Source organism: Plodia interpunctella, chromosome 18 (assembly GCF_027563975.2).
Source record: "Plodia interpunctella isolate USDA-ARS_2022_Savannah chromosome 18, ilPloInte3.2, whole genome shotgun sequence".
NCBI lineage: Eukaryota > Metazoa > Arthropoda > Insecta > Lepidoptera > Pyralidae > Plodia > Plodia interpunctella.
This window is the reverse complement of record NC_071311.1, coordinates 3,651,599-3,679,163: the sequence shown is the minus strand read 5'-3', so window position 1 is coordinate 3,679,163 and position 27,565 is coordinate 3,651,599. Positions and strand designations below refer to the sequence as shown.

The window sequence follows — 27,565 nt, the reverse complement described above, 5'->3', positions numbered from 1 at the left end:
AATTTGATCTGTAAAACGACTCAATGCCATTGTTCAAATTAATGGCGCCAAATAAGTTCCATTCAAAAATTTTTCACTAAGGGCAATTTCTCTATAGTTGGAAATATGTTACGTGTACATATGATCAAGGTTATATGATCAATACCTATTTACGTGGGGGGCTCGTGTCCTGAAGCCATTTCTGCCGGAAGACGTCACCAAGATAGGCCATAAACTTGATGTCTCTGTCAAGGGAGCGTCGGTAGGCGCAGTTTGGAAATGTCGACGTTTCGCTATCGTTTGCGTAGACGATATTTCTTTTGTAATGTTGTGTGTATAATATTTATTTATGTATTTTTACAAATGTAAAGTACTGGATACTTTTCTTCCAATTTATGACTGGTTGTGTAGAAAAATTAGAAGATAAACAAAACTTGAGACCTTAAATGAGTTTTTTGTCTTTCTTTTTTATCCAGTGCGTTGTGCTTTTTAATACTGGCATTTTTTGGGAGTTATAAAGAACGGTTAAAACCGAATTGTAATCATGGATCTTTCACATCTGTCTATTTAATGTAGATATTTCATTTTTTATGAAAGTTTTTTTTGTGTAGACAATCACTAAATTTGATTGCATTGTTTACATCAAAGAGGTGTACTGCAGATTATGTTATGAACTTAACCATCAAATATCGAATATGGTAACCAAAATGTACAAGCGTTTGATACTGCGATATAGCTAATTTATTCACGCGAGTTTTCGCCCGATTCTGGTCACGTGTTACGTTTTACGCAACGTGTCAGTGATCGCGACTATTCAATAATAATTTTAGATTTTCAGCCAGAGCCAACTAAGCCATAATCCGGACGCAGATTAATTCGGAAGTTTAGATTTCGTCTAATTTCGTTTCGTCCAATAACTTTAGTGCACTTTCGTACTTAATGCATACTTAAATTTATTAATAAGAACTTTATAATAAGTTATTATAAAGTTTTACGCAAGATATTATTAAATGCTTCTATATTTTTCGGATATCTGACATATATTTGGGACTTGCTGCAAGACAAAAAATATTTTAAGGAGCAATATACTATAATTTATTGAATAGAGATGGATATATTTTTATTTTATTTTTGCCATGGGAAAATATCACACTTTTTATTAAGTATTTTGTTACATCGAACGCCTGAAAAATTAAAGGTGACAGCAATACCTATATTTTAAACCATTTTTTTCCTTTTCAGACGGGGAGTTGTATTCGGGAACAGTAGCAGACTTCAGTGGGATGGAACCCATCATCTATCGGGAACCTCTGCAGACAGAACCCTATGATTCTATGACTTTAAATGGTAAGTCGAAAAAGATAATAAATAAGAATATTTATACCACAAAGATTAATCCGCGGTTCTGGGTGTGTTATGCCCGTTTCTGTGTTTGTGTCCAACGGACCATAATAACAACTTTAGTGCTTAAAGTGGGCCATTGAGTGTTGTCCATTTAATATTATATTTCTACTTCAACTTGTAGTACCTAACTACCACGTCTACAATTGTGTTTTCCTGGTTTCAAAGAATTCCGCCTTTGTATTTAATTTACATTAGATACATTAATTTTAAACGTATCCAAAAATATGCTACAGGTCTAAACTAAAAACTTTTTGTGTCCAGCGACCACTAAAGTGTTAACTTTATCAACACGGAGGGTAATTTCATTCAAATTCCTCAGGCCGTCATGTAACAAGTCAATATCTAGAATATGTACTGTTACATAAGAACTACATTGGTACTATACGGTCAGTGCGAAGTTATTAGCGTGACACAGCATTGAATTTGCATGTAGATGAAGATTGACGACACATTCACGTCGAAGCGACTGAAAATGACATGATGATAATGTATTACGAATAGCTTCGACTTTCTGAAATCCAGTCAAGATATCAGTTTTTTTATAGAGAAACTACAACAACGCGGCCTTTCTATATCTATGACAACAACATAAATACACTTTTTATGGACCAAAAAAAATGTTGTATGACGAATATTGTCACATTACCTACATTACATTCTTATATTTATATATTCGAAGAAAACCACCAATGAATGCCACACCAATCCACCAAATTAATGGAAATATTTAATTGCAAGTCTGAAGCGTCCAATTGCTCATATCCGGCACTAATCTCCGGATATGAGCAATTGGATGTATCCAAGTGTCGTCGTGTATCACAAAATAGTGAAATCGCAGAAACGATTTTATATAAATACGTAAGCACAGTGACATACACTAAAATATGATGAATTATAATTACAGGTTTCCAAGTGATCTCAAAGTAAAAGAGAAATGGATTGAAGCAACGGGGCATAAAAATTGGTTCCCAACAAATTATAGCAAAATGTATGTTAATTTTAAGGGAACATATTTTGCTCATAAGTCTGTGGTGACCAAGACCAAGACTGGGAGCCCAATACCAAAACCAAGACCAGATAAGTTGGTGCAAGACCAAGAGCTGACTGGCTAAGTCTCGTCTTGTTCTTGCATTTGGGCAACACTATGGTGACCTAAGTCGGTGGAAAGATAGCCCGACCCAATTAAAACTTTAATATTTTTGTCATTTAAGTATATGACAAAAGTATTAAAGTTTACATTTGTGAAATGTTTGTGTGCCATTTGCTATGCTGTCTAATTATCCCTGTACTCTCTTTATTTGATAACACTGTGAATATCATCTATTTGCATTGCTCACCAACTACGCTGTTTACGCGTCCGTCACGGCCGATTGCTTCCGAATGCCTGTCAAACATACATCCATCAATTTAATTGAATTTAGAACTGGTTTTGGCGGGAACTCGCTGTCAAAGAGACGTTTGACGTGTCAACAGACGGCAAATCGGGTTAGGATTGGATTAGAATTATCGACGCGACATTGATAAGGTTAATATTACAGTCACTCCAGTAGGTAGGTCCCGACGCTAGGTACAATTTAAACTTAAGTATTTTAATTTTTTGGAACCATTACTAGTCTAAGTAAAATGATTGTAGTTATTTTCACGATTAATCGCATCTAGATATATTTTAGGTTACACTTATGTAAGAGTGCATTGATAAGTTGTGTACAGAAATTATCAAAAGAATAAATTATTAGATCCAATAGGGTAGTTGCTTGTGTATAAAATAATATGTGTAAATATATTCACAAGAATACGATAATCAAATGTCACTATAATTAATAGATTTTATTTATAATATTTTTGTTCTCATTATCGTATAATTAAAACGCTCTCATACAAGTCCCATTTTTTTTTGTTGTCATAATGGGAAATGTTGTCACATGGAAAAAATATATTTGATTTGACTTGTTGGCAACTACCCTATTAAATTATTCACAATCCACATATTAACGAATATCAATAGACAGATAAGCAGTTTAAACATTCTGTCACCAAGATTTATAATTATCTCAGATCTTGTGATAAAAAAAACGAATAAGATGAGAAAAACCAGGCTAACGTGTCTTTCATACCACAGTGACAAGTCTATAGACGACCACAGGTCGGCCGCACGCCTGTTTTCTTACTCAATAGTAAAAAATGACTTGTTTATTGACTCAACATTGCGACATATTTTTTCTAGTTCAAGAACATAATTAGAGTTTTCTTTCCAGCTCCTGATTTCGTGAATTCTCTCGTACATGGCAACTTCGTGTATTTCTTCTTCAGAGAAACAGCTGTCGAGTATATCAATTGTGGGAAGGTACAGTAAATGCTTCATAATTGGTTGCTAGATAGGGTAAAATTGTTTAAATGCAATAACCATCATTAATTCACTCATTCATCTGTCTATACATATACCTACATTTATAATATATCTATAGGTGTGCGAGGCATACATATTTTATTCAATCTCCAATATTATGTCTGTACAAGGAGATATTAAAGATAAATTATTATGGAATTTTAGATTTTCCGTCTATCTGTACGTCTGACACTTTTTCGCAGCGTCGAATGCAAGAGAGAGAGAGCTAATATTCTATCTTTATTCCCTTAGTCGGTGTTTTCCCGCGTGGCGCGAGTTTGCCGCGACGACCGTGGCGGGCCTCACCGCTTCAAGCAGCGGTGGACCTCGTTCCTCAAGTCGCGACTCAACTGCTCCGTGGCTGGCGACTTCCCTTTCTACTTCAATGAAATACGTACGTATCTTGTTGTATTATAGGAAGTCCTCTTTACTCATTATTCATACGTCAATTACCGTTATTTAGGACAGGAAAGTGTAAAGAGCTGACTAACGTAATGCATGCCCTGTCATCTAGTATTTTCTTCAGGAAATTAAAGTATAGCCAAAAAAATACACAGAAACATTTTATATTAAAAATATGCTGCAAATTTTGCATTACCTATTTTGTAGGACGACCTCGGTGGCGAAGTGGTAAAGTGCTTGCCTCTGAACCGAGAGGTCCCGGGTTCGATCCCCGGTCGGGTCATGATGGAAAATGATCTTTTTCTGATTGGCCCGGGTCTTGGATGTTTATCTATATATGTATTTGTTATAAAATATAGTATCGTTGAGTTAGTATCCCGTAACACAAGTCTCGAACTTACTTTGGGGCTAGCTCAATCGGTGTGATTTGTCCTAATAGATTTATTTATTTATTTAGGATACTCCTAAAAATTCACGAACATTTCCAGAATCAACAACGGAGCTGATAGAGGGCGTGTATGGCGGTCTGAATGCGCAGCTCATCTACGGCACCTTCACGACTCCTCCCAACAGCATATCAGGGAGTGCCGTCTGCGCGTTCAGCATGCAAGACATCGCTGACACCTTTGAAGGAACCTTCAAGGAACAGAGCGCTATCAACTCCAATTGGCTGCCTGTCAATAGTGCCAAGGTATGGTGTATGATGATAGGATTTTGCCTCTGATACTAGAACTTTCCACTCATCAATAATCTGCGTCACTTCTTGCTAGAACTAGTATCTTTTAAACATCAAGGTACTTCATCACTCTAGCGATATCTGAGCGACCGATCGATTGTTTCTCTTTTGGTCATCTCTTGTATCCACTTTCATGTCATACAAATGAACACGAGGTATGCACGCAAAGAAAACAGGATTGTTGAGATTCTGGCAATGGCTGAGTATTTTGATAAAACTCTTCTACCACAGTTTGATTAAGTTTTGATATTGCCAGATACTGCTAATGTCTAGACTATCACTGTCCTAATTAGGAGCTCCCAACATAACATACTAATTTCAAAAATTATTACCTAGTGTAGAACGTCGGCGTTGGTTTCAAATCTTGCACTATTACGCCAAGTTTAGGTGTTCGATAAACGGACCATATGCAGCAAGTCGACCGACCTACTTGACGGTGCTTTATTTATGGGCGTATGCTATATATTAGTTTCTTTTTAGGTGCCCGAGCCACGTCCAGGCACCTGCCACAATGATTCGAGGCTGCTCCCGGATCAAACACTCAATTTCATCAAAGCTCATGCGTTGATGGACGAGTCCGTGCCTGCCTTCTTCGGGGAACCTATTGTTATTAGGACTAGTTTCCAGTAAGTAGAATACTTTTCATTTTTGTATTATCCTTCTGTTCCATACATACCTAACTAATTTTAAGTTATTTCTGTTGGTATAGAAACTTCACTATTTATGAAATTAGTAATGAGGTATGTAATATATTTTTTTTATTGTTACAGCTATCGATTTACACAAATTGCTGTAGATCCACAAGTGAAAACACCTGGTGGGAAAGCTTACGATGTTTTATTCATTGGAACAGGTAGGTTATCACTTGTACTTGTTTTAATAATCTTCGAACACAAATAGGTCGTTGAATATATACCTGAACCTTCCCTAGGAATCACACTGTGTATTGATGAAACCTTACAAAAATCCATCCGGTAGTTTTTGAATTTATGGCGTACGGACAGATAAGGATACAGTCTGTCAAGAAAGTGAAGAAAACGGATTTTGACTACATTTTCACGTCATTGCAATACCAAGAAAAATAGTCAAGATATAAACACCCAGTGTCGCCAGCCAACAGGAGACAGCGCCATTAATTTCTTCACATTTATGACACACTGTAAGTTTGTATTTGTCGTTAACATAATTTTCAACGCCTCGCAGACAACGGCAAAATCATCAAAGCAATCAACGCCATATCTTACGACTCCAACAAGCGCGCTGTGCCGGTGGTGGTGGAGGAGCTGCAGGCGTTCGCCGGCGGCTCGCCCGTGCGCGCGCTGCGCGTGGCGCGCGCCGGACGCGACGCCGCGCGCCTCATCGCCGTGTCCGACAGGGAGGTGCTCAGTCTGCGACTGCACAGGTGCTCCAGTGACAAGATCAGCTCTTGCTCGTGAGTATTATTAGGTCATAGGGCCCACAAATGTATTTTTATTTTATATACATACAATAGAAGTTATATTAAATTACATAGTGCGCCATCGGGTACACAATTTTCATTGTAGTAACATAACAAATTGAAACCCTACCCTAAAATATTGTTAAATTAACAATAATCTTTCTTTCTAGTGAATGCGTAGCTCTTCAAGACCCGTACTGCGCATGGGACAAACAAGCGGGTCGGTGTCGGGCCTTCTCTCATGGAGTGAGTCGTTGGCTCGACGAGAACTCCTTCTACCAGAGTGTGAGCACTGGTAGCCACGCTGCTTGTCCGCACAGTAAGTACACCTTCAACCCATCACCTACTTACTCACCGGTAGCCGGCTACGAGATAAATATTGTTTAAGCATCTTTATTCTTAAGCCCATTATTATGTTATTTTATCTTCACAATATTAATGGTAATATTATAATTGTAGGTAAAGATGCAGGTGCTGTTGGTGGTTTAAGTTCAGGACTATACGATGATGCCAGAGAAACTAAAGGCGAAGTTATCAACATCGTACAAGACAAAGATGGCAAAGGTAGCAACAGCAACAATGAAGGTAAAAATCAAAAACATAAATATTATGTACGCAAGAAGATTTTGTTGAATTTCGTACTCAAAATTAACTAAGCCATTAGAATTGTTTCTTAAAAATACCAATTTAAGAAACAAAAAATACCAATTTGTTTTATAGCAGTTTCAGAAAATGTGATTCATGATAATAAGATATATTTTAAAATATCTTTAGGTCCAGAAGTTCTAGCAGCTGATCCACCACCAGCCGCTTATTCTGTGGAAACCTTGGCTTTGGCCGTAGCAGCTGGAGCGCTGGCAGCATTAGGAGCTGGCTTCGCGGCCGGTTATATCTGCGGACGACGATGCAAGAAGGACGACGATGATAACATGCCGTATCCCGACACGGAGTATGAATACTTTGAACAGAGACAAAATATAAACAGGTTTGTGTTTCGCGTATATTTTTGAAAACTCGAATGAATGATAAAATAATACTTGAATGTTGAATACAGTATAAGAAATATAATAAATAAAGATATACAAGTCACACAGATTGAGTTAGCCCAAAAGTAAGATAGAGACTTGTGTCATGGGATACAAACTCAACAACACTATATTTTATAACATATAGTTATGTCGACAATATACAAAACCTAGAACTATCTGAAAAAGATTACTTCCCATGGAACCCAAGTACTTGCAGACTCCAATATAGCGGTATGATGATCATTAGGCTGCAGAGATCTGAGGTCGTCAACTAAAAGTTCAATGGTATATTTTAACAGAATCCAAGCGGAACCCAAGCTGCTCCAGCAAGTGGAGGAAGTGACATACGCCGAGCCCGTGCTGGCCCCGCAGCCGAAGCCAGCGTCGCCCCGCGCGACGCTCCGCAAGCACCCCCCGTACCACCCCCACCACGAAACACTGTTTCAGTTCCAACCTGATGCCTACCGCCGCGACAACTTCGGGACGCTCCGCTCTCATCAGGTTAATGTCAGTTGTGCTCTTTTTTCTTCTATTGCATGGCTTAATCTTTAGTATATTATTCTTAAATTTCTTTCTGTATATAACCTACAATCTTCTCCAATCATTATTTACCATATTTCTTAGGACATATGAATTCTATTTATAATAAAGTATGTGTAAAAATTTCTTCCAACTTCAAATGTGGTACCGTTTATAATTTGTTTTATTACATTGAATTGTTGTCCCATGAATGGGCTACTTTAATAATTTAATTTTAAATATTTGCTAATCATCTATTCATTAATATTTCAAAAAGTATTACTTTAAAGTACAATTGTTTACTAAAAGATCACCATCTCATTTTGCATGACTATTATATAATCACCGCTCATTCTTTCAACACATTTTCATCTCCATATCTTAGTTTGAAAGCCTTTACTGCCTTTCTTTACTTTTAATCATTAACAATATCACCATTGCTTTCTCATAATTCATTTTAATCAGTGCACCATTTGAAATGTACGTGAGGTAACAATAACATCGTCGAGATAAACGAGATCAATAAAGTTTCAATTTAGTACATTTTAAATCTTTAACAATTCAAAACATTGTCTATTATTAATTAATACTCCAATGCTAAGTCATAAAATAAATTTATAATATATATTAATTAGTATTTTAACGTATAAGAAATAAACTCACGTGCATTGTTAACTGGTGTTAACCACTAATCATATCCATTAACCCGCACGCATATTCACATCAGCATGTCAGTTAACGCAGGAATATTCGGACCGCAGGGCGATGGCTACCGGCGCGGCAACGACAATGGTTTCTCGACCACGCGCTCAGTGAAGAAGGTGTACCTCTGAGAAACAAGCGGGGCGGACGCGCGCGATCAAATGCATCATCATAAGCATAATACACACCACCACCATACGTTGGGTTAGTATTTCCTTTTGATCAGCTAAATTACTAAAGTTAGATTGTAGGTATCGTATAATTCTCATATAGGATTGATATTAAATAAGTAACCTGTCACTATATTCAATTTTTATCCGTTTCCCTTCATTGATTTTTGTAGTATGGGATTTAATTTTTCGCTCCCAGATACTTCTTTTTTGTATCATTTCTCATCCTTGTTTTTGGACTAAGTTTATATCTGTCTAATTATTATACCTTGCACCTATGTTTAAAAGATGTTATTAATTGAAGTATCTGATGTGGTACACAGTGTCGCAGCGCAGCAGCGGCTCGGGCTCCGGGTCGGGGTCGGGCACGGGGTCGTCGTCGTCTCCGTCGCCGCCGTCGTCGTCGCCGTCCCCCTCGGGCGAGCGCCCCCCCACCCCGCCGCCCCCCGCGCCGCAGCCCTGCGCTTACATCTACCGCAACTAGCGCGCCGCCCCGCACGAACCATGGCACGACCTTCTCGCCCCTACACTTTGAACGGACCGAAATCCCATCAGTGATCGTTCCATTCGATAATGACTGTGGACTATGACATTCCTAAGAATGTTCCAATCGTGATGAACTCTCGATCAACCTCTCCTCCTAGTAGATAACGACCGACTTCGTACAAGAAGATTGCCTATGCGTTGTATAAATTGTACTTTCCACGCGTGTTGATCGCGCTTAAGGACGAACAAAATTATATCGACTGAGTGGAAATATAAATTGTCACAGATCGATATGTGATGAGAAACTTTCTTCCATGAAAATAAATATACGTACCGGTGATTATCCGCAATGTAAATCGATCGTCCCACTCGGGATATATGTGACAAAAATATGTATTTTTTTTAAAAGACGGAACAATATTATCGATTGATGTATGTAAGATGATTAATGTAACAAATTGTAGATTGTTTAGATTATACATAGTTTACAAATAATTTAGGTGAAAATATAAGTTTTTGTTGGTAACATGTTGATGAATAGTTAATGTGAAGTTGGGAATGGCATTGCAGTTTTTATTAAATTCAATCTATATAAATCTAGGTCTTAGACTACGGTTTCCCATTGTTACACCTCATGAGTAAATTTAGTCGGTAAAGCTGTTATAGACAGACTAACAAAAACTGCAATACGTTCGCCGATCGCTTTTTTACATACCTACTATTTGTAGTATTATGTCTTTAAGTATAGGAACGATTCTCTTATTCTAAAGTTTTAGATGGTACTATAACTGGACAAAACTAATGGTGGTCCTGGTGAATAAACCGTAGCACAATCCTTGACAACATCTACAGGATTCGTGACTCGCCTTAAATCAGTGTCCAGCTCATAAGTGTTGCCTCGTTATACTAGATTAAACGATGATTATAAACATTATAGTTGATACCAATCAACATTATGAGACAAAATATAATAAAAATTATATTTACCATGTATAAATGATATTATGTAAAGTTCTGATTACTCATTCATTAAAAAGTGCTTCTTATGGGTGTATTTAGATTATTAGGGGATCGTTTTGATAATTATTCGATAATGTTATAGATTTAGCTATTATGTATACATAGATACATAGTGCTAAGAGGCACTGTGATGCCACATTGCCAATTTAGATTGTTGGTGCATCATTATGGGGTTACGACGTGTAACTGTGATCATTATGTACATACATTCTGTGACACTTAACAAATCTCCTTTTTAGTCTACTGTCTAAATTGAAATTTCCAGAAAAGTGGGCCAAACGTTAAAAATCCTTTTTCGATAAAGACGTTCCTGTTACTATTTTGTAATACGTGAATAATCTATACAATTTCTTGTAGATAATGGCTTTTCTATTGTTTTAAAATCTAGCTAGAGTTTACTTTCAACCCGAGGAATGACTAGTGTTCAAACTCACCTTCGCTCATTGTTGACAATTGAATGTGTGTAAAAAAAATGTCAATTCTATTTGTAATGACTTAGTGCCTAAGTATGTGTGGCAAGTTTGTATTTTGTACATTACAACAAATCCGTTTTTCCTTTTGACAGACAAAAGAGAGACGTTAGATCGCCTTTAGATTAGTGATTAAAATATCTAGATAACATTCTTAATTACCTACTTCCTGAAATCTTTAATGAGCAATTCATAAACTTTTATTCCCAAAGGTTGGTAGCTTCTTGGTTGTTTCCGATGTCATGGAAAAATCAGCATTAAAACATAGCGCATAAAGCTCAATTTACCATGATACCGTATTGTTTAAAACTTTAATTTTACAAATAAGTTAAATGATTGATTGATTGTTAATTTGGGAGTATAGCAACATTATAGTTTTCAGGTTGTGAGGAGACAGATTTTATACGCCATAATAATGCAGACTGCCGGCAAATACTCAACTGTTTTTTCTTTAACATAAGTTTATACTTACGTACCAAAGATGCCATGATTTTAATGTAATTATTTATTTGTAGTAGTAATCGCTAATAACATTACTCAATAACGTTAATTGTTACGTTAATTATGAATGTAACTGCCAATTCGTATATTACTTTATAAATAACCAAAGTAACGCACATGTATTATTTCTTAAAATTAAAGTTTATAATGTATTACCGAGCGGTAAATAGTCGCTTTTACGACACGGCCGGTCTTATTTGGACAAGTTAACTTACCTACATTTAAAATGATAACCAATGTTCAGTGATAAAATGTATTGAATTACATACACACTACAGCTGTGTTTTATTCGACGTTTTACTTACCTTGTCGACTTATCTAGGTATTTGAAACGTCGTATAAGACACGTGAATTAAGCATTCAACAAGCTTGTCCTTATTATAGCGCTCGGCTTTGTCTCGCGCGGTAAACCCACCTCCTTTAATGTTCAGCATTTATCATAATCTACTATTGACTACACTTTAACTTTATTAAAGTCATTTAGGAGAAAATATATCGATGGTGCAAACGGTTGTCATTTCTCTCTCGAACCGGAAAGAGAAAGAGACAAACTAAAAATGGCTACACTCTAAAGCTATCGTATATACTGCGGACCTGCTTACTTACGTTGTCAAGCCACATTGAGCATTCAGTCATAAGTCATTAAGCTCAATGTAGCTTGTCAAAAAACAAGCTGCTCAAAAACATTTGGGAACATGCAGTACGTAAATACTTGAGAATGCCACCTTCAATATCAACCTTAACTTTGAGAAAATAAAATCCATCTTGTCTTGAACATTAAGGTTTATCATTTTTTTGTAAGTAATGACAAAATTCGTAACACATACGTAAGGAGGCTAGTACATGTATATAGCGAGTTCTGTATTGTAATTAGTTTCTTCGAGTAAGTAAATTACCTAGTAAGCGTTAGTGTTAAGCGCAAAAATTTTTGAAGGCGAATTGTTAAGAATTGTTTTTTGTAATACTTAAAATTATTGATGAAATGTACAATAACCATTTCTATGTTTAAATTACTGAACCACCTTTTTATACTCGTAAAATTAATTGTAAACTTAAAAGCCTAGAAGTTTCTTATAAGCGTAAATTATTGATTTATAATATATTGAGAAGTATATAGAACGTATCGTAACGTAGTATATTATAGACCGCTTATTTTGTTTTGAAACTCGAAGCCTTAGTGTTAGAAATTGAAGACTTTTATTGAAATAAAAATCTAAGTAAATTTAATTACAGAGGATTGAATTTTAATATAAAAAATCCGCAACTTTATTGAATAATGTTAAGGTATCGCATTTACACATACTCTCAACTTACTATTCATCACATAAAATTTTTTGCTATTTTTGATTTGTGCAATATTATTTATTTTTAAAGAATTGTACTATAAAAAAAGTTTAATTTATTTTTGTTTCTATGTAATCATCATGACATGCTTGTCCAGGTTTGACGGCTAAAAAGCTGTTTTCAATTTCTTCAAATTTAAAAAATACACAACGAGAAATCACTGCCAAACACTTCAATAGGTATGTATTCAAAGTGTTCTTCTAAGTTACAAGGGACAAATTTATTCAATCACATGGTTTTTTATTAAGGATTCTGCATCGTTACATTCAGCGTTGCCAGAAGTCGCAATTATGATGGGACGCCTCTGGCCCACTACTTTTTGATTTGCAATTTCGAAGCAAAAAAGAACATGACATTTTGACATACCTTTGCACAAAGAGAAAATCTAATTAATTTTCAATACAATTTAGCTATTCTGTTTTAATAAAAAATACTTGTAAAAAAATTATATAACTATATGAATTTACCTTACGTTTAACGAAATAATTCCGCTTTTTTACTCATTAGATAGATATCAAAATCCCCTTTGACAAAAAAAATCTGGCAACGTTGGTTACATTCCTGAACTTATGATTACTAAATCTATGGTGTCAAGAAGTATAAGTATCAAGAAAGAAAGCGTTATGAAGAGAGCATAATGCAACGGAAACGACTAACGACTACGCCGACAAGAGCCTCGCTCTTACAAGTTAATGATGATAGTACCTATACATAAGTACCTACTTGTTTATACCATCAAACCATAGAGAGTACAAATCATAGATTCATAAGTAAGTAAATACGAAAAGTATATTTAACAAACCTTTATATTTTTATTATTGAAACAGCTTTTTGGATGTCTGCAATAGTTAACTTTTGGTTTTATAAATATTTTCTTTGCCGAAGAAATAAGTAATTCAGTGAAGAGGTGATGAAAATTTTACCTTATTTTATTACAAAATGTGTCTTAACTTTGGAAGATAATTAATTATCAGTGTATTTCATTTTTATTTGTATCACTGCTGTTGCCATCTTTATTTTTTAATCTCTCTTGTAGCTTAATAGCATTATTTGGAAATTACAATACCTACTATTTTTTTACGAGGATTAAATTAGACAAAACGATTCAAACTTCTAAGATTAATTTAATTTGTCCTTCCTTTTTGTATTCCAGACAGTTTGTAATAAGGTAAAGGTGAATAAGTGGAATGAGTGTAAATCAGAATCAGGAGTAAAACAGTAACTATGGGAAGTGCCTAACTAATTTACTTGCATCTGTAGTTGTTAACAGACTCAAGCCAAGCCGTAGTTTCTGTAGCGTGCCTTTCCTTGTATCTTCATTTAGCTACAGCCGTTGAGAAACTCTAGGAAAGGAATTATGTAGGAAAGTAGTTTTCATCGAACCAACGATCTCTTGAATTCATTTGTTTCTAATAACCAGACCAAGGAATATATATGGTCGTGATTATTTTAACTTCACATATTTCGCAATAGGTACCTGTATGTAATAGATCACACAGTCGACCGCACGTCAAGTAACCCTTTAACGAGGATTTTATGTAACATGATATACACTGACGACTGTACCTCTACCTACTTACTTTGATGGCCACAAATCAATTCTAAATGTACCTATCTCAAGTTGACTCCTGATACTGCCTAATTTCTTTCCTGAGTATTTGCATTAAGTAACTAATTGTTATTACTATTTAACCCCTGTAATTTTATCAACCTTCCCATACATGTTTATAAATACATATTATTTAAAGAGAATTTGCTTTTTAGACACTCCATAGATATAAGTAGGGGTTTTATAAATAATATTAATAATGCAAAAAGCAAATGCAGTGATAGAACTGTTACACCATAATCGCTGCCCGTATTTATAATGTGCAATTTTTTTATAAACTAGAAACAAATAGATGAAGAGATATCGATTAGAAAACATGAAAATGGCACCGCCGATCAATTTCATATTTTCTTTATCGATGTTCGAAATGTTATGATCATTTTCTCATTGAAATATTATTAATATTATGCTAAATATTTTAGCAAATGATAAAATGTATTCCTTTTCTTTAGTAAATAAAACATTGAAACTATTTAAGTATTTTTTTTTATTACGCCTATAAATCATGAATCCAAAGCAATAGCGTGGGTAGGTATAGGCATGGGGCGATATAGGATCTAAATGTTCTTTTGTGACCAAAAAAAACCCAGGCCGAAAACTCAGTTATGTAAGGCCACCTTTTGTATGGCAGCGAAGCGTGGGCAGTGTACTTCTTTCTTGATCGACACAAGAAACAAAAGGAAGATACTAAGAAAAATTTCCCTAAGGAATTTCTATTTCTGTGCTCATCTATTGAAGTCTGTCCATATTTTGAGAAATGCACAACATGCGAAGTGATAGCTTTGAGAAGACCACACGGGCGCGGAATAATAATAGAGCATATTACACAAAGCTCAGCGCAGATGGCGCTACTAGTACAACTAAGGTACAGAAACATTGCCAATGGAGGCAAAAAGCGCCAATTTTCAATATCGTTGCAGTATGTTCTGCATTATTTGGTCAACTGTGGTCATAAACTGATGAAGTCCATATTTTAATAAGTGTTCACGTGCGAAGTGTTCCGAGCTTCTTTTCAACAGTTTACTGGCTCGAAAATTTTACAGCTTGAGACGTATTCCATAGTTTTCGAAGTTTTTTTTAATAATGGAAAACGATTTTTCCCAATATTTCGGCACCGAATATTTTTATTACAGTATAGTACATTCATTTTTGTCTATTTTCATTACAGACAAACGGAATGATGCTTACATAATGAAAGGTTTAATAAAGTACTCTAAAATAAACGTTTTAATCTACATAGCAAAAGACGGCAAAGCTTTTGTGTACCTAACATACAGTGCTGTACTCTGGCGGGATAAATGTGCAGTAATACTTCCTATTACAGTCGTGTGAACAGAGCTTAAAGATACTTCCGCCGCGCGCGAGGCCCTTCTAAATCTATGGTCTTTCCACCAAAGTTTTTTTACTTAATCCATTATTTTTTTTAATTTCATGGCTCCATCGTTCACCAAAACGATGATTTTGCTAACGTCAAGGTTGAAATTGCTTACAGTGTAGTGACAGAATTGACTGACATGACAACATAGGTGATATCTATTATTTTCACGATCGCGTGGATCAATGTACAAAAATTTTAAAATTAGTTGATATAAATCACTAACTATGGAGTTTAATATAATGAGCCAATTCAGTTTTGATTTCAAGTCTATATTATTGGATGAAATTGCATTAGAAGGATTAGAAGGCATAGATATTGATCTATTATGGAGGCGAGTGGAGAAGACAATTTCTATGCCTCTTACAGAGAAAATGAAGAAACGTTATTGGGATTTTATTGTTTCGTCACCAAGTGTATCCTTATATGAACTGCCTGAGCCGGTGCCGTATTTAGAAATTAAAGACAGATTCACAATAATCGATGAAGATTCTGGGCGTTTGAAGGATCCTGTAAGTCTTTTCATGTGATATTTTTACTATATACAAAATATTCAAGCTTTATTGCACAAAAATAAAATTTGTAAAGTACAATAGACGAAATTGATGGTATTATCTTTATCTAATAGCCAACCTTTAGATTTTACATAGCTTTGGCTGATAGCTGACATGCAATCATAGCATTTCCAAAAAAGGTTGACATCAGTGTCAGGCAGTGGATGTAAAATGGCAATCTTGAAAATTTTCAATTTTTTGCTGACCCTGGGCTTCATGGCTTCATAGCCCCAAACATAACCAAGAACATGGGGAGATGAAAGAGAAACCTTTGGAGAACCTTTGGGTCATACAAAGAATATGCAGGATATTTGTAACTTTCTTATTTATACATACTCGTATTTTTCAGGATGACTATTTGGATGGACCATATGAACACAAACTAGTGGAAAATGAATATGGATCCTGTGTACAATACCACAAACGAAAATTGATAAAAAATATATCTTCATTATCTTATGAGGAAGTGATCAGGATTTACAACCAAAAACTAGTGATGGTTGCTTCAATAGACGAGAGATGCAAAGCTTTGGCGCCGCATGTTCCAAAATCAGTAGTGACAGGATTATCTCCAATACATTATTGTTTGCTAGAATTAATTGGTAGGAGTAGAGAAAATGTAAGTACTTATTTTCTTTAGCTATTGAAATAGTTTTCAAAGACATTTATATATATCTTATTGTATCTCTTTGGAAGAGTAGACAACCCTAAGCCGTTGATACAAAGCACATTGAATACTTCTTAGCATGTGGATTCAGTTAATTTGAATTTATATAAACATCGAATGCTATTCTGACAGTATGTGTTAACATCTTGATCTCCTACACAAACACACAGACTATGTAGAGAGAGCTAAGGGGTAAAGTTTAGCTGAATAGTGAACTTGTTGATAGAACTGATATTCTGAATTCTATAAGTTTGTTAAATCTAAAATTTTGCAGTTTTACTTATTTATTTATTTATTTATTTATAAAGTCACTTACTGCACTAACAGTTGCCCCAGGCATGCAGTGAGCCAAAAATATACAATATACATTAATTACTTGATGGACTTGTATGTCTGGACATAGAAGTAGCTGTCATATTCTTCTTTATGTACCAAACCAACATGGTATATTACAAAACTAATATTATTGTGTAAGTTTTTTTAAAATAATGTTTATTCAATTTTCTGTTACAGGGTCAAATGACAATAGGCAAAACAAATATACTTAAAATTTTCAAAGACTCCAAGATGCTGTTTTATTTAAGAAAAGTGTTAAAAGAATTGGACATGATAAGAATAACTTGCATAACGCAAAAGATAGGTCACCGAGGTGTGAAGAGCCTCCTTCTGCGGTTGCGCAGATTCCATAAGTCAGAAACTATGAGTTTGCCGAAGATAGGACCAATCCATGATGTTGTGGAACTATTGAAAACCCAAGAAAACTTTACAGAGTCACTTGACAATGTTTACCAAAAAGGATTTTTCTCCAAGTGCCCACACAAGAAGATAAATAAAACATACAATGTTTTTCACTTTGTAAGAGAACATATTTTTGAAATAAGATGTTAATTAAAGAAAGTGAACATATAAAGATTTATATGTTCATTTTCTTTAAAAGAAATATATTAAAAATATATCTATCTTGAAGTAAACTGTTATGGCTTGCCTTTTTCTATTTATATATTAATGATTATTCAAAGGCCATGGCCCTTTGCAGTAGGTACTATGAAACTTATGATTTTTCAAGATTTGTAAGGTATCCACAAGACACATAAAACCATCTCTAAAGATAACTTGATGTATGATTTAAAAAAAGTTTGAACTAAAATACTCCCTCCATTATCTTTATGAGTCATTTTTCAACTTTTCTAATAATTGCAAAATAACTAAATAAAGAAAATTTTATATCTTTTCTATTAAACTATAACTATTCAACATATTTAGTAATGGTTACACTTCCGCTAAGATAAATATGACATAAATGGTGCTAAGTTCAACTTAAAGCATTGACTTACCAAACAGTCCCTATACAAAACAATTACATTTTCAGACTGAAAAAGAGGAGCAAGTCGAAGGCAGGTACAAAAAGAAAATAGCTGTTAAAAGGCGGTACATTTCCATATCAACCAAAAGCGATTCCTCATCAGGGTCCGAAGACGAAGCTAGTGCACAACCACTAAAATGTCAGTACAAAGTAGGAATCAGTCTGCTTAGACAAGCGTACATGAGGATACACGAAGCTGGGCTTAGAGGCTTGACACAAGTTGAGCTGTCACAGTTGTTGGGTACTGAGTTTTATACGACCAGAAACTTATGTAAAATGCTCAGAACACAGGGGCTGCTGAAAGAGGTGTATGAAGATAAAGGCAGGCAAAGAATTGCTAGGTATGTATTTCTTTTTTAAATCTAATAATTTTATGTTGTTATAGATGGCGTGGCATGGAGAAAAAAACACCAACACATTCTAATAGTGTACACATACTTTTCGATGGTTCTCTCTAGTCATTTTGTTTCTGAAGAATTTAAATCCTATAAATCATACATATGGCAGTCATATAATTTATATATAAGTACATAATCGAAAATGATGATTTTAATTTTCTCAAGACATTTTTTACCAATATTACACTAGCTTTATATATTTATTTTTCAGGCTAGTTGTCAATTGTAATACTAACTATATCAATGTTGGTTATGAAGAAGAGTGGCAAAAATTCCTCAACAATCGAATCAAATATAAGGATTGTATTAAAAAAGAAGAATTTGACACTGAGAAACCGACATCAAGCTCTGATAACTTTGAAGGTCTTCACAATAATTATTCAACTGATGATGTGAACTGGAGTGATGTTATAACGGAAATTAAAAAGGTGGAACATTTAGAGAGTTTTGACTTGGACAATGTCTCATTGCTAAGCTCCAAGAAGACCCTAACATTAAGACAATTAAAATTTGCCAATGGTATAATCAAAGTATTAGAAGAAAAATTTGCTATAGCTGGTTATCAAGCATTAAACAATATAGTTTCTGCAGAAATTGGCGAGCCACACATGGACACGAGGGCTCTGAAAGTATTTGTGCAAAAACTGATCACCGATGGCTTAGTCAAGGTTTATAAAATAAAATGGCCCAACCAATGTAAATACACAAATTTCATCTGCTCGTCTAGCATTACAATCAATCATCCGATTTTGAAAGATAAGTATCGTGAAATCTTAGAGAAAATACACATAACAAAGGAATCTCAAAAAACAAGAGAGGTATCTAAAGGCAAAGGAAATAGATCTCTGTGCCACTATGCTATTCCAAGGTATTGTAAAGTGAGAAAATTCCATGAATTCATTTTTAAGATGGCATACTCGCATAATTGGAGTCTTGATTCTAGACTGCCTGAAGGGTTTGCCTACCTCAGGGATGTCATCCAAGAGATGACTGTCGAGTTCTCTCTGGGAAACGTCAACTTGTTTGGAAATATCAAACTCACCAGTACTCAGGTGGCCGACACATTAAATATGAAACTAAAAGACGTGCCAGAAGGAATCTCTCGGGAAATTGTGTATGCTGGCACCTTTAGAAATACTTTGAAGGAGAATTTGCGAATCTTAGCATTTTTCGGCCTTGTACAAATCGTCAATCAACCCTTGGAACAAAATTTTGACAACATAATGTTTTATGTAAACAGACATCCTAAAATCGTAAATACAACTGGCGCTTGGCCCAGGCCCAATGCTGATATAAAGGAGTTGGAAAGTGAATGTTATTTAGCGAACAATGAAACTGTGCGAGAATTTTGGAACACAGTATTTAAAATTAGCTGCAATACAACTATTATGTTGGGAAAACGAAAAAATAGTAATTTAAAACCGCCTGTGAGGATGATGGCTGAAGTGGAACAGTATGACAATGGTACAAGGCTTGGCGACGGAAAAGGAGCGTGCGGCTTTGATTCCAGCTTCTACTTGGAGCTAGCTAAGCTGTGGCGCACGACGGTGCTCGAACAACTTAAGTCCATTGCAAAACCAACCTGGAAGCCGCCTCCCAAGATACCGAAATTGATACAGAAAAAGAAAATGCCAAAACCAAAGGTAAAGTCCAAAAAAGTTTTAGCTCGAGAAATTTTCAGAGAGAGAATGCTAGAACTTAATAAGTTAAAAATACCATTATCTCGAGGCAAGAGCCGCCTGGTCTCCGAGTCGTGGTCAAAAGTGGAGGACCTTATCATTATTTTGTGCAAACTCGCGTTGACGATTATGGGTCCCATGTCACTGCCAGGTTCATTTAGATTTAGAAACATTGTAGCTCGAGAAATAATCTCGGTGAACGACCCGGGGAAAACGCTGAAGTCGTGTCATCGCCGCGCCTTGTATTTGGACTCGAGGAACACATGGGCGTATGAAAAGCAACATTTGCTGAACGAGTTCAAAAAACGGCAGACGTTATATAAAAAGTACGAAGGACTATTGAGAAAGATAAAAGCTCGAATATCATGTATTTCCAAATTTATGTCCGAAGCTAAAATGCCAATGATAGAACTAATATGGATCTTGTTACAAATAACGAAAAGCGAATCATTTGTTAAGCGCTCACCGTGCATCGCCACGAGTTACAATAATTTCCATGAGAAATTTTCAATATGTGAAGTTCCCGATAATACGCCTTACGAGTTGTATAACATGCCGGGAGCTTCAGACCACGAGACGCTGTTAAAAGAATCTATCATGCTCACTGTAGCGATGTCTTACAATAAAGAAGTGCCTGTGAATATTGCAAAGAAAATCTATATTTTGTTCAAAGAATACCCGGAGATGTCGCTCAGAAAGTCGATAGAGGAGTTGAGGAAAAGTCAAGCTATTAGTGCTAGGGAGAAGCTTTGTAACAACAAGATTTACAAGATGAATCTGCAAGACTTGGTCGAGTGTTCGTACAAGTTGTCGGCCGGCTACTATCGCAAATGGATATCTAAACTGAATGCCGAGTTTATGGAACTAGTGGCGGACGCGTTCAATATGGAACTGCCTGCGGAGGACATAAAAGGCGATTCGGGCATCAACTGTTTTTGTTGTGAACTTCAAAATATCGGTTTAATCGAACTTTCGACGTATGTAGCTCCTTCGCTAGTCGGCAGTTCAGACTTTTCACCCGAAGAGAGTTTTAATGTTATAAATATTGAGAATAATTCCAAGTTGAGATCTGGAACGAATGCAATAAAGAGTACGACAAATGCAAAGAAAATCTCATTGTTTGTTGACAATTTTGAGAGTAATGTGAACACAATCGCTAGGTATGTTATAGCTTTTAAATTATATAATTTGTCTACAACTTTCTACTTTTCTATTGCCTGGATGGCCATGCATTTATATATTTAAAAAAAAACAATAAAAATGAACAGTATTTTTATAAAGTACTGTCACTTTTAAAAGTAGAAGATTCATTCTAGAAGTACATATAATAAAAACAACAGTTTCTATGTTAATAAGTGGATGTCGTATATAAACAACAGTAATTATTAAAACCAAAAATAACTTATTGCTTTATAGAAAAAATTACTACATTTAGTACATTTACAATGCTGGATAGTACTGAGTTCTGTCGTCACTTTAGATTTACCAATATAATATATATAATAAATATTATTAATAATTTCAGAAACGCCAATGTTACTTACCCTAAACATAATATGGAAAAGCATAAAAACGATAACATCGTATGCTTTTTGAAAGATAAGCAGCAAAAGGGGTCTACTTTTGCTGAATTACAAGTAAGTCCTTAGAATTAAAAGACGAAAGAAATAAGGAGACACTACTATAAATTTTCTAATGATTTTTTTTTTTCAGGAATTTTCCAAGTCTGATTCAGAGGCCCTAATTCAGAAACTACAAGACCTGGAGGCCAAGCGCATTATAAAACGAGTTGGATTTTACGATAACCGTATTGTACACATAGAGTACGCAAAGTTTTGGGCCATGACACTAGATGGCGAAACCTTTTTACCAGCACCTTGGATCACTCTATACGGGACATTGCGTCACGAAATATTCTTCAAATGGACTAATGTTGTAATAAGTAAAATATTCGAAAATCCAGGTTGCTCTATAACTTATATAACGGAAATGTGCGAGTTAATATCCGCTAAGAGCATCCAAGACATATGCCATTTCTTGTTCCAATGTGATTGTGTTAAAATGAAAGTCATTAAATATCAAAAGGTTGATCTTTTTTCGGACGACGACGCCGTGGAAGAACTGTCTGATTATAATCCTTATGAGGCCCCGAGCAATATTCTTGTGTTTACTAATTCAACCAGTCTGACAAGATATGCATCAGTTAGAAGACAATTATTACGACCCAAGGAGGAATCGTGAAATTTATACATAAGTGTAATAACTAAGAGATGTATTTATATTATATTCTTTAAGTAATTTGGAGTCATTAGCAGAATAAATCCTTGTTTAAGTTTCAGAATAAATGTTTTGTTAGTTTACAGTTTTTGTTTATTTAACCAAAATAAAATTTTACTCTGCTTGACGATCATCATTTTCTGTCGATAACAAGCACCTTGAGCCTATAGTAAGAAATAACATTATAACGTTTTTGTGCAAGTTTATTTATGAGTAGGTTTTGGAAGGCGCACACCTTAGAATGTTTTAATGCAAAGTATTCATGAAGTCGCAACAAATATGTCCTAAGAATGGATTCACGCTTTGCTCACGCCTCGTCATGGAACTCCAGAGAATTTTCCAATGAGAACATTTCTTAAAATCTTTAAATATGTTCTTAGAAATATTAGTCCGCACAATAGAAAATCCGGGGCGTAAAGATCTAAACGTCCACTGATAAAAAACATTTGTTCTTATATCTGTGTAAACGTCATAACATAATTCGATTATTTTATAGTACAGAAGATAATTTTAGTACGAGACGAGAGAATGTTTAGTTGGCAAATAAATTGTAACGCCACGCATTAGTCATATCGCTGGCATGATTTTTATTTCTTTCAGTCTAAATTCAAAATTTTAAATTATTGTTCTACTTGATTACCATAACGATATCGGCACGTACCACACGTACGCTGTAATAATAAAAAAATATATATATATAATAAAATATCTTAAATTATTTATAGACCCTTGAAGGGGTCTGTATTTTATTTATTGATTATATTATTATATAACTGTCTGCCTTTGCCTATTCCTACTCCTTACCTGAGATTACCCTACCACCTAACAATGACGCCCAACGTGAGACGTCCTTCATAATAATAAATTCAGGAACTATTTAAGAGTACGATATTCATATTTTAAAGTGTAATCTTACCTGATAGAATTATGATAGATAATAACTAAAGTTATCTAGTATTTCTGTACCTGTCGGTCAAAATTACTTGGAATAATTAACGCAAGGTTGTAAGGAAGATCACGAATTTCAGGAAAGAAATAATAATTTCATAGTTTGTAGAAAACTCACAGTTTAGAAAACCATTGGAGAAAATATCGAAGGAAAATCGGGAAAAACAAGGAAACTTGGTCTTAGGGAAAAATTGTGTAAAATAAACGCCTCAATCAGCCAGCCAATCAACCAACATTTAATATGAATATTCTCGTAAAGTTTCCAAAGGAGAAAATTTTGAAAACTTTTTGCTTGCACATCACTATGATGTGTGATGTGAAAATGTACCTATCTATGGAATTTATTTAATATGGCAATCACCAAAACATCAATTCCAATTGTGACATATGCCACTGTTATAAATAAATAAAATTCACCCATTATTTTATATTTAAAGGATTAGGAATAGGTGGTACTCCTCATATTCCCTCCAAGTTACAATGAGCAAGAGAACTACTTACGGCACTTGCCGTTGCTGCTCTGCTAAAGGCAACCACAAGGACATAATGAAAGAATACTATATGAACGGTATCAGAGAAGTTTACTATGACATGTTCATGGAATGCTTTAACTTATTTGTAAGTTTCACACCTATTAATTATTCTAATAATAACACCTAAGACATGTACATAAAGAGTGAAATAAATCATTCTGAATGTGGTTTTATTTTAATGAAATTTGGCACAAAAATTGGATGTACCTACCCTACAACAATATACATGTACACCAAACGCTAACATATTCTATATAAACAACTTACTAACAGTGAAGTTTGTAGAAAATGTTTTTTCGTAGCATTAGTTAGCATCGGGCCAAAGCGATAAGCTATACATTTACTATGAATCTGTCAGCAAAATCAGCATTCGTCATTCAAAATTGCGTTTATTATCAAATATTTTAAGATTAAATCTATTACAGTTATCAACAGACCCAAGCTTGACATGCCTCATCTGCTCATCGTGTATACAGCAGCTACGAGAAGCAAACAGTTTCCGTATGATGGTGGTTGCAACAGAGAGACAACTTCTCAGTCACATCACTAGTGCTGAAAGCAAAGAAACTCTATTTGTTAATGGTGAGATAATTGGCCAGTATATTTCTGTTTGACTATAGTATATCCTTTTTTCTGTGATTTTCTATGATCTTAAAGTAAGAATATGTATGTAATGTACCTGTAGACCTACTCCTATAACCCCTGATGATGGAATGATCAGTATTAGGCATAGGTACTGCCTGTGAAGTTACAGATACAGAAACAACTTATAACCATGGCTATGACCATTTTGTGGATTCCTTACTTTTCCTTCTCTTATCAATGGAAACTCTCCCTACTGGGGGACCATAGATTACCAGTAGGACCATAGGTAAAACAAAAGCAAATTGTATATTTTACTTTCACATTTTTAGTACCACCTGCCCCAGAGTCTTTAAATCATAATGTCACCATAAAAACGGAGTATAAAGAGGAAAGTGATCATGAATATGGTAATTACTCTGAAGACATGCAAGATATGCAAGATGATGTACCTCCAGGTAATTTAAACCCCTCTACTAAACAAGTGCAGGACTGAGACATGCTATGTTTTTTAATCAAACCCTAAGAGAACTATACCAAAATGTATTAAATTGTAATATATGAGTTTCATTAGCATGAGTCCTATGATCCATATTCCAACAGAAAATTTGTTGATTTCATAATTTGTTTATTTCTAGAAATAGATAAAGAGATAGACTTGGTGGATGGTGAGTCTGAGTTCCTTGCAAGGTTTCCTCTTCAACACCTCAAGCCTCTGCCTACTCGTGAATCATTGTACCGTATCTGTCCAGACTATGTCAAACATTTAGATACTATGCAAGGTATGTAAATCATGATAAATTGATTGCAAATTATAAATTGCTCTTATTAAATCAACTGACAAAAAAATATGATATTATAGTTTAGCAGTCTTGATTCAAATAAATTAGTAGTTTAGATCTTAATTACAAATCTCTATTCTCTAATATTTTATATTTCAGAAACAATAGTAACTCCAAGCATGATAGCAGTGCTTACCGAAAAAAAAATTAAGAAGACTTTACCCCGAGTTTACCTAACTGAGAAAATGGTCAACATCACCAATGCAGCCACACTCATCCAGTGCTCCAACATCACTCCATTCAGAAGCAAAAGCCGCTCAGGTTTCCCTTGTTTCTACTGCAGCAGCACCTTCGATACACTTGACAAAATAAGAGAACACACATTAGATCATAAGAAAGATGACGTCACCAAGATATTAAACAGATACGGAGCTGAATGCATGGTCGTATACGCAGATGTAACAGATCTAAAATGTACCATCTGTAATAATAAAGTGCCAAATTTAAATGAACTTAAATCCCATTTAATTAAAGTCCATAATAAAAAGATATACACAGATTATACCGACAGAGTCATCCCATTCAAGCTGGCAAATGATAATGTTTATCAATGCCAATCTTGTGGATTCAACTTTGAGACATTTGGAGCTATAGAAAGGCATATGAACACACATTACAGGAACTATGTCTGCCATGAGTGCGGAGCAGGATTTATAACTAAATACCGTTTGAAAGTGCATGGGAAAAGTATGCATGCAGCTGGTAACTTTCCCTGTGAAGTGTGCAAGAAAGTGTTCACAAGCCAGCAAAAGCATAAGAATCATGTTGATGCCGTACACAAATTACTGAAAAGGTTTAAATGTACCAAATGCCCAGAAAGGTTCAATGAATATTTCCGAAGACAGAAGCATATGGTGGAAGTTCATGGTGTAGCACCAGTATTTTATAAGTGTAATGTTTGTGACAAGTCTTTTGAGAGACGATATACATTGTCGAGGCATTTGAAGAGAGATCATTTGGAAGAGAGGGACTATCAGTGTGAACTGTGTTCATATAAATGTTTTACAAGTAACGAACTAAGGGTACATATGGTGAAGCATAATGGTGAGAGGATATATGAATGTTCTGTGTGTAAGAAGTCCTATGCAAGAAAGAAGACATTGAAGGAACATATGCGGATACACAATAATGATAGAAGGTTCGCTTGTGCCGTTTGTGGCCAGGCATTTGTACAGAAGTGCAGTTTGAAAGGTCATCTAAAAACTCATCATCATGAATACTCTATGCAAATGGTTTGAAAATTAAATTAATATATAAGGTCAAGATAGCAATTGCTGTTTCAAATGATGGTATGAAAAAGGAAATATATATATAATAAAATACGCCACTGCTACAAACAAGTCAATTCCGGGTGAATGTTTGTCTATAAGGTGTTGTCCAATTAAAATTTGTTGAATAATTTATGTCAGTATTATAATAATTTTATTTCACTAAAAATCAATACTTGAATTTTTTACTCCGCAAACCCGTACACTGGCGCTATCGTCATTATAATATCTTGTATTTATCAGGGAAAAAGGGAAAACCAAAAAAATAGTTATACAAATTAAGCTATACTATACAAGAAAAAAAATAGAGAGTTTTATATTTTTGTATTGGACATAGTTGAAAACATTTACGAATCCGAAAACGGTGGACACCAAAGTAAATTTCTGACTACATTGTATTATGGAAAAGTTTTAAATTTCAAGATTTTAATTGTACCTATATTTTTTTATGCGCAATAAAGAATTGTACCTATTTAGCGAAACATAATTTGTATATCTTTTTAGTTTACGAAAATTTATAATAACATGTGATGGCGCTAGTGAGCGGTTTTGAGCCTACTATATAAATAAGCAAAGTTTCTATACTACATACAATCCAAATGTGTCCACTTATATTTTAATATAAATATTTAAATGAGTACTGACCTTAGCCGTAGGGTGTAGAATGTATGTACATGTACCAGTCTTACGTAAGTAAAAATACTGTAAAGGTTTATTTGAATTTATTTCTGATTGTACTTAAAGTGACATCATCGTAATAAATTAACATTTATAGGATAAATTATAAGGGAGTTTCATTTTACTGTCACTTAATACTTATTATCAAGCTTGTTTTCCTGCCACTACCACTACCACCCACCAGCAATGAACCCCCTTCCCCTTTTA

The 27,565-nt window shown here is 34.8% G+C and overlaps 3 protein-coding genes across 5 annotated transcripts in view; all 3 read left to right on the top strand.

Moving 5' to 3' along the window:
* Positions 1–14,666, top strand: part of Sema1a (Semaphorin 1a) — a 318,087-nt gene extending 303,421 nt beyond the window's left edge. Inside the window, exons 5-17 of one of the 3 annotated variants that reach the window (XM_053758866.2) lie at positions 1,222–1,326; positions 3,639–3,727; positions 4,022–4,163; positions 4,660–4,862; positions 5,388–5,533; positions 5,678–5,760; positions 6,111–6,339; positions 6,516–6,664; positions 6,805–6,930; positions 7,120–7,330; positions 7,673–7,874; positions 8,654–8,798; positions 9,088–14,666. In XM_053758866.2, coding sequence (XP_053614841.1) covers positions 1,222–1,326; positions 3,639–3,727; positions 4,022–4,163; positions 4,660–4,862; positions 5,388–5,533; positions 5,678–5,760; positions 6,111–6,339; positions 6,516–6,664; positions 6,805–6,930; positions 7,120–7,330; positions 7,673–7,874; positions 8,654–8,725 — 1,757 coding nt within the window. In that variant the 3' untranslated portion in view covers positions 8,726–8,798; positions 9,088–14,666. Of the gene's footprint in view, positions 1–1,221; positions 1,327–3,638; positions 3,728–4,021; positions 4,164–4,659; positions 4,863–5,387; positions 5,534–5,677; positions 5,761–6,110; positions 6,340–6,515; positions 6,665–6,804; positions 6,931–7,119; positions 7,331–7,672; positions 7,881–8,627; positions 8,799–9,087 lie in introns of all 3 variants that reach the window. The other 2 variants (XM_053758864.2, XM_053758865.2) reach the window with 2 other exon arrangements.
* A 1,023-nt stretch (positions 14,667–15,689) lies between these two features.
* LOC128677667 (uncharacterized protein) lies at positions 15,690–22,592 on the top strand. Its single transcript, XM_053758671.2, has 7 exons — positions 15,690–16,081; positions 16,473–16,742; positions 17,304–17,645; positions 18,160–18,494; positions 18,763–21,390; positions 21,756–21,867; positions 21,944–22,592. Exons 1-7 carry the CDS (start codon positions 15,797–15,799, stop codon positions 22,469–22,471), a joined length of 4,500 nt encoding a protein of 1,499 aa, XP_053614646.1. The 5' UTR covers positions 15,690–15,796; the 3' UTR covers positions 22,472–22,592.
* A 1,218-nt stretch (positions 22,593–23,810) lies between these two features.
* LOC128677782 (zinc finger protein 480-like) lies at positions 23,811–27,464 on the top strand. The gene is made up of 5 exons (XM_053758872.2): positions 23,811–24,073; positions 24,414–24,570; positions 24,903–25,028; positions 25,209–25,352; positions 25,512–27,464. The coding sequence occupies exons 1-5, from the start codon at positions 23,936–23,938 to the stop codon at positions 26,648–26,650; spliced, it is 1,704 nt and encodes a 567-aa protein (XP_053614847.1). The 5' UTR covers positions 23,811–23,935; the 3' UTR covers positions 26,651–27,464.
* The last annotated feature ends 101 nt before the right edge of the window (positions 27,465–27,565 follow it).

Excerpts from the sequence above, each read along its gene's own strand:
- LOC128677667 (XM_053758671.2), top strand. The coding sequence starts at position 15,797 with ATGGAGTTTAATATAATGAGCCAATTCAGTTTTGATTTCAAGTCTATA. Across the intron at positions 18,495-18,762 it reads GGCAGGCAAAGAATTGCTAG|GCTAGTTGTCAATTGTAATA; the intron begins GTATGTATTTCT and ends TTTATTTTTCAG. Across the intron at positions 21,868-21,943 it reads CTACTTTTGCTGAATTACAA|GAATTTTCCAAGTCTGATTC; the intron begins GTAAGTCCTTAG and ends TTTTTTTTTCAG.
- LOC128677782 (XM_053758872.2), top strand. The coding sequence starts at position 23,936 with ATGAGCAAGAGAACTACTTACGGCACTTGCCGTTGCTGCTCTGCTAAA. Across the intron at positions 24,074-24,413 it reads TGGAATGCTTTAACTTATTT|TTATCAACAGACCCAAGCTT; the intron begins GTAAGTTTCACA and ends AATCTATTACAG. Across the intron at positions 25,353-25,511 it reads ACATTTAGATACTATGCAAG|AAACAATAGTAACTCCAAGC; the intron begins GTATGTAAATCA and ends TTTATATTTCAG.